Raw genomic sequence first — 6,380 nt, 5'->3', positions numbered from 1 at the left:
ATCACAGTCGAATATGAGAAGAATAATCAACTGTGATTGGTCAATTTTCTATGACTTAAGACCCTACGACCGCTACGACTTCTATTGTAGACCCCGCATATAATAGAAGTCGTAGCGGTCGTAAGGTCTAAAGTCGTAGAAAATTGACCAATCATAATCGATTATTCTTCTCATATTCGACTGTGATTGGTTAATTTTCTACGACTTAAAGCCGGAATCAGACTACGCATTGAAGATTGAGGTTGAAGATTGAAGATTGAAATTTGACCAATGAGGGTAAAGGAATTTTAGTTCCTATTGTTTTGATTGGTCAAATTTCAATTTTTCAATCTTCAATCTCAATCTTCAATGCCTAGTCTGATTCCGGCCTAAGACTTTACGACCGCTACGACTTCTATTGTAGATCTCGCATAAAAGTGAACCAATCAGAGTGCTGTCACGTGTCCGCGTCGTTTATCGTCGTTTTGTCTTGATGTATGGAAACGAAATACCCTTTTGCCATCTCAAAAGTATTTTCAATGTATCCATGTACATAATCAATACCGCCGTCATTGAAAATGCATTCTGATTAATTGTCGTAATCTAGTTACTTTATTTATTATCGATTGTAGATTAACATGTTGTACAACATTTACTGCTACTACTACTCCCATAATCTTACGTTTATGTTTACGCAATTGTAGATCGGGCTTAAACGATCATAGTTGTAAGAATTCACCAATCACAATCGTATATTCTCCTTGTATTCAACTGCGATTGGTCATTTCTTACAACTACGACCACTTACAACTACATTTATGCAATTGTAGATCGGGCTAAAATATTAGAAATAAGAATAAGAATAATTACTAAGATTTTAATCTACCAGAAACCGTATATTCTGATGTAACCAGTTTCTGGGTACCTATCATGGAAAAGTCGAAATGGATTCCGATCGGAATTAAGCCCAGTGTCCACGATGCTAGAAATTGGTCCGAGATCTCGCAGAGAGAAAGAATTAACCAATCATATTTAAACAATTTAGTCACATGATCAATGCGATTGGTCAATTCTTTCTTTATCTGAGATCTCGGACGGATTTCTAGCATCGTGGACACTGGGCTTTATTCAATTATTCCCTAGATTTCTATTGTGTTTTCTAGGGAAAATGAAATAATTCCGATCAGAATTCATTCCGACATGTTCCCCATGATAAGTACCCTGATAAGTTAAAATCTTGACACTTATTTTTGTTCCTAATCTTTCTTCCATTTTGCGCAGTCCCTTGTTGCAATGGTTGCCAACGGTTGTGCGATTGTCACGTATTCTTTACTTCTCGTATAAAAAATCATTATTCGAATTCTAAAATGTTCCAGTTTTTATGAAACTTCGAAAAAAAATCATTCGTTTATAGCGCGTTCACGCAGATACGATCAAAATAAAACTTTTCGAACAACTAACCTATAAACTTATAAATCTATCTGTACTTCTACCGACTTCTACAAGGTGCAGTTGGCGCAACTTGGCGGCTTAATTAATTCCGTCGGAAGACGGCACTATTATTATTATTATTTTTTTTTCTCGACTTATCTATCCTTATCTAATATGATCTAAAACGCATATCTATTATTACGTCGTTCCATAGTACGCGTTCTGAGTAGAGACAAAGGACACGAATAACATTGAATATATATATATATATCAGAGTTTTTAATATTTCGAGAGATAAACTATTTTGCTTCATCGTGTTCAGTCGACGGTGGACGTGAGTAGAGACGTGAGGAGTTGAGGACGTGTCACTATTGCGCGGTGTAAACAAGGTGTAATCAGGTGTAATACGCATTCGTGTGCGGCACGGACGGCGTGAGGCCACGGGCCACGTTTATTATGGCGATTGCACGCTTTTAGCGGTGAACAGCTGACTCGACGAATGTTTTCCCGCGTGGTGTGTCATAACGCGTGTACACACGACTCGTGACGGGTCCTCGTTTGATCGATCGTGAGCCTACTGTTTTTGTTGACATCCGTCAGCCGCGGGAAGATGTGTATTGACGTGTCCTAATGACGTAATTGGTCGAAGAGGCGAGACGGCTCTCGCGAATGTCCACGTATGTACGTGTCAAATGCGATCAATCGCGCGTCTCGTATAACCGCGTGCCCGAGAGGGCGATGAGCACGTTAAGGTCACCGGCGTTATAGGTTTGTAATGAGGCCTTGCGTTTGAATTCTCGCCGAAGCTATGAAGTCCAACGGGAGGGTCGTGTTCCTGCCGCTCCTGGCGTTGTTTCTCTTGAGCACCGCGGAACTGGAGACTGGCTCGAAGAAGCGCGGCGATATCACGCAGAAGTCGAATACTAATGAAGAGGAGGAGGAGGTCGCGATCGAGGATATCGAGAATGCCTTCGAACAACTGCGCGAGCTGAGTGCTCTGCGTGACACGATAATGAAACTCGTACCGACGTCCGATCCGATCTATGAGAAGATCAACAAACAGACCGGTAAAAAGGAGGATGGAGAGAGCAAAACGGAGACCGCCAACAAGGAGACCCTGGAGAATCCGGGAACAAGAAACGTATGGATGAAGACTATGATAGCTCAAACAAAAGATACAGACTCTATAGTTTTAAACGAGAGACCAATGGATGAAGAGGATTTGGAATCCTGGGAAGCTCAAGAGCTGTACGAAACGCTCGAGGAGGATGTCCAAGAGCCATTATCAGTGGAACAACAAGCAGGTATGCCAGACACGCTTTGTTCTTATCGGATAACATAATGACATTATTTGTGTTATTTCTTAATAATCTTTGCTGCAATTTTTTTTAGCCGAGCAATTGTTCAAGAAAGCAGAAAGTATCATAAATGCGATGCGCGCTAACAAAGAAGAGGGTTATAGGTTGCTCGTTGAAGCAGCAAAGTTAGGCCATCGTGAGGCAAAATCTATATTGACATGGGCAAGATTACTTGGATCTCCCTTGGGTTCGACTACCCTGGAAGTAGCTATTAACGACATACCTAATATATTTAAAATATTCAAGGAGCTTGCAGATACTGGACTCTCGTCTGCTCATATGGTATATACATAATATAATAAGTAACATTAAGTTTTGGCAGAGAGAGGATTTTATAATCAATTTTCTTATATACAGGGAATGGGATTTTTGTATGCAATCGGTATTGGTGGCGTTAATGCATCTCAAGCAAAAGCTTTACTTCATTATACCATAGCTGCTCTCGGTGGTGACGTTCGTGCTCAAATGGTGATGGGATATCGTCATTGGGCAGGTGTGACAACACCGGCCTCTTGTGAACGTGCTTTAGACTTTTATCGAAAGGTAGCGAAGAAGGTCGCAGAAGAAGTCTCGCTGAGTGGTGGTCCAGTAGTTCAACGGGTTCGACTCTTAGATGAGCATGAAAACCCAGGATATACTTCCGGAATTTTTGATCAAGATTTAATAGAGTATTATCAATTGTTAGCCAAAAAGGGCGATACTCAGGCACAAGTCGGACTTGGACAACTTCATTATCAAGGAGGTAGAGGAGTTCCTCTGGATCACGAAAGAGCAGTGCAATATTTTCAACATGCTGCTGACGCTGGCAATCCAGTAGCTATGGCGTTCCTTGGAAAGGTAAAATGAAATTTTAACAACAATACTTATAACTATGATATTATATACAAGGTTGCATGGTTGTCAAATATATTCCAATTATATAATATTCTTTTTCACGTGTTTTCTTTTTACAGATTTATTTAGAAGGAAGCGAAATTGTTAAGCAAGACAATGAAACAGCGTATAAGTATTTCAAGAAAGCTGCAGAGTTAGGCAATCCAGTAGGCCAGAGTGGATTAGGTCTGATGTACTTATATGGAATGGGAGTAGAAAGAAATACTGGTAAAGCATTACAATATTTCAGTCAAGCTGCAGAACAAGGTTGGGTTGATGGACAGTTGCAGTTAGGCAATATGTATTTCAGTAAGTATATGTATTTATAATTTTATAATCATTCTATCCTCTCTTGTTCACATAAATAATTGTCTACTGCTTTGTAATACTTGAATTCATTTTTAGGTGGCATAGGCGTGAGGCGAGATTACAAAATGGCGAACAAGTATTTTAATTTAGCTAGTCAGTCCGGTCATGTATTGGCGTACTATAATCTTGCTCAGATGCATGCCACTGGCACTGGAATGATGAGAAGCTGTCCGACAGCCGTGGAATTAATGAAAAACGTTGCCGAAAGAGGAAAGTGGAGCGATCAATTGATGGTCGCACATTCTGATTATAGAGACGGCAGAGTGAACGAAGCATTCCTCAATTACGCCCTGTTTTCTGAAATGGGTTATGAGGTTGCGCAGAGTAACGCGGCATTCATTTTAGATAGAGGAGAAACTGATATTCTATCAGAAGAACAAGGCTTAGTTAGAGCTTTGGCATTGTGGGCACGAGCTGCTGCACAAGGCTATTCCGCTGCGCAGGTGGGTGTACAAATCGAAATTGAAAAATTTACATTTGCACTTTGAATATGAAATGAGTTCTATTTTACTTCAGGTAAAACTTGGAGATGCGCATTACTACGGCAGAGGAACAAAAGTTGATTATGAAGTTGCTGCGAGTCATTACCGTTCGGCATCCGAACAACAGCACAACGCTCAGGCCATGTTTAACTTAGGATACATGCATGAACGCGGTCTAGGTTTAGCTAAAGACCGACATTTAGCTAAACGATGCTACGATTTAGCCGCGGATGCTAGTCCTGATGCGCGAATACCTGTAGCACTAGCTTTGATCAAACTTTCTTTCCTCTTCGGCTTCGATTACCTACAAGAATTCAGTTTAGTCGATCAATTGGATAAATGGGATCAATTGCTTGGACAAAACTGGGATTTATATCTTATTGGATTTCTCACAGGAATGCTTAGTCTTATTATATACTTCCGCAGACCGCAGCCACCTCCCCCACCGAGACCTGTTAACTAAATTTTGTATTTTCATTCATTTTGTTTCATATATATATATATGAATATACATAGATTTTTCTAGACTAAGCTTGGAAAGAATTTTATAAGAGATTCATATTGGAACATCGTTTTTTATAACATCCTTCCTATGGCGCAAGTTGAGTAACCTCGAGTTCAATATTTCAGTGCGTTAAATGTGTATATATCATAGTAATTTACTTCTAACTCAGAGATTACTCCTAAATTTGTTGAAAGTTGTATAATGCCATAACTGATAATTGGTGATTTTTTAATATAAATTACTTTGGTTAGTTCTCGTATGCTAATGTGTGGACTCTAAGCTTAGTTCCTAGTTTATAAAGTTCCATTATTAAGCTCACACACAATGTATATCATGTGAGTAGGAATATTGTCCATAAATGAACGGGTTTATTACGACATATTTAGAGTTCCCTCCTTTGCAAAACAGTCAAATTTATTCAAATTCACAATTCTGTATATCATATTTTCTTATAAATATAACATTGAACTATCTTTGCAATAATTTTATTTCATGATAGTTTTGTACAATTAAATCACTTATATATAACTTTTTTCAGTGACACGTTTGTAATTATCTTAGATTACACATGATACATATTAAAATATTACAAAATATTGCTGTAACATAAAATACGAATTAAAAGGTTGTTGATTATTTATCTAATAAAATTGTTTTATTGCCAAAGAATATTACGATTTTTGTGCACGATATCGCAATGGCTGTGTAAATAATTGTAATTGTGCAAATAGATTGGATTGTATATATGCTAAAATTGAGTGAAATGAAAATGTTAGAAACGTGTAAATGTCATTGATATGTAGTATATATATATATATATATATATGCCAAGTATTGATATTTCTTACATTACGTATTCTTATTTACAACTTGTTCTATTACATTATATACAGGATATACCAGAGTTTTATGATGTAGCTTACAGTGTTACAATAAGTAAAATTAAAATACTAATTTCTTTGTTCTATTATATTATTGTCGAATTATATTAAATGAAGCAAACGTAATTAATATTTAAAGCGACATTAGATTGAAATAGTTGGAATATCCTATATATAAATATGTAGTACTATTTGTTATTATTCGTTAATATTTTCTTATGTAATAGTCTTTTATTGTTGTATAAGAATTGTTATTTTAATTGATATTTTATGTTACTCATATTGTGTTGACATTTATTCACGCATATACCTCATACTCATGGTAGTCATGCATTTATATATACATATATTTTTATGGAAGATACGATGTAAAAAGAATTATGGAAAATCTTTACTTGTAAGGTATATTACGTTCCTTTTGAACCATGGAAGATATATTTGGTTTTGTTGTCTCTTTACTATGGCAACAGAGGGACGGAGATACGCTAAATCAAAAGTTGCA

The 6,380-nt window shown here is 37.2% G+C and overlaps 1 protein-coding gene across 1 annotated transcript; it reads left to right on the top strand.

Annotated features, from left to right (window-relative positions):
• Window positions 1-1,269: 1,269 nt before the first annotated feature.
• Hrd3 (HMG-coA reductase degradation 3) lies at window positions 1,270-5,448 on the top strand. Its single transcript, XM_018445112.1, has 6 exons — window positions 1,270-2,714; window positions 2,803-3,050; window positions 3,126-3,605; window positions 3,722-3,950; window positions 4,047-4,453; window positions 4,527-5,448. Exons 1-6 carry the CDS (start codon window positions 2,219-2,221, stop codon window positions 4,953-4,955), a joined length of 2,289 nt encoding a protein of 762 aa, XP_018300614.1. The 5' UTR covers window positions 1,270-2,218; the 3' UTR covers window positions 4,956-5,448.
• Window positions 5,449-6,380: the final 932 nt, after the last annotated feature.

Source organism: Mycetomoellerius zeteki, unplaced genomic scaffold (genome assembly GCF_001594055.1).
Source record: "Mycetomoellerius zeteki isolate Tzet28-1 unplaced genomic scaffold, Tzet1.0 scaffold155, whole genome shotgun sequence".
NCBI lineage: Eukaryota > Metazoa > Arthropoda > Insecta > Hymenoptera > Formicidae > Mycetomoellerius > Mycetomoellerius zeteki.
Note: the sequence above shows the minus strand (reverse complement) of the source record. Positions and strands in the feature narration are given on the sequence as shown.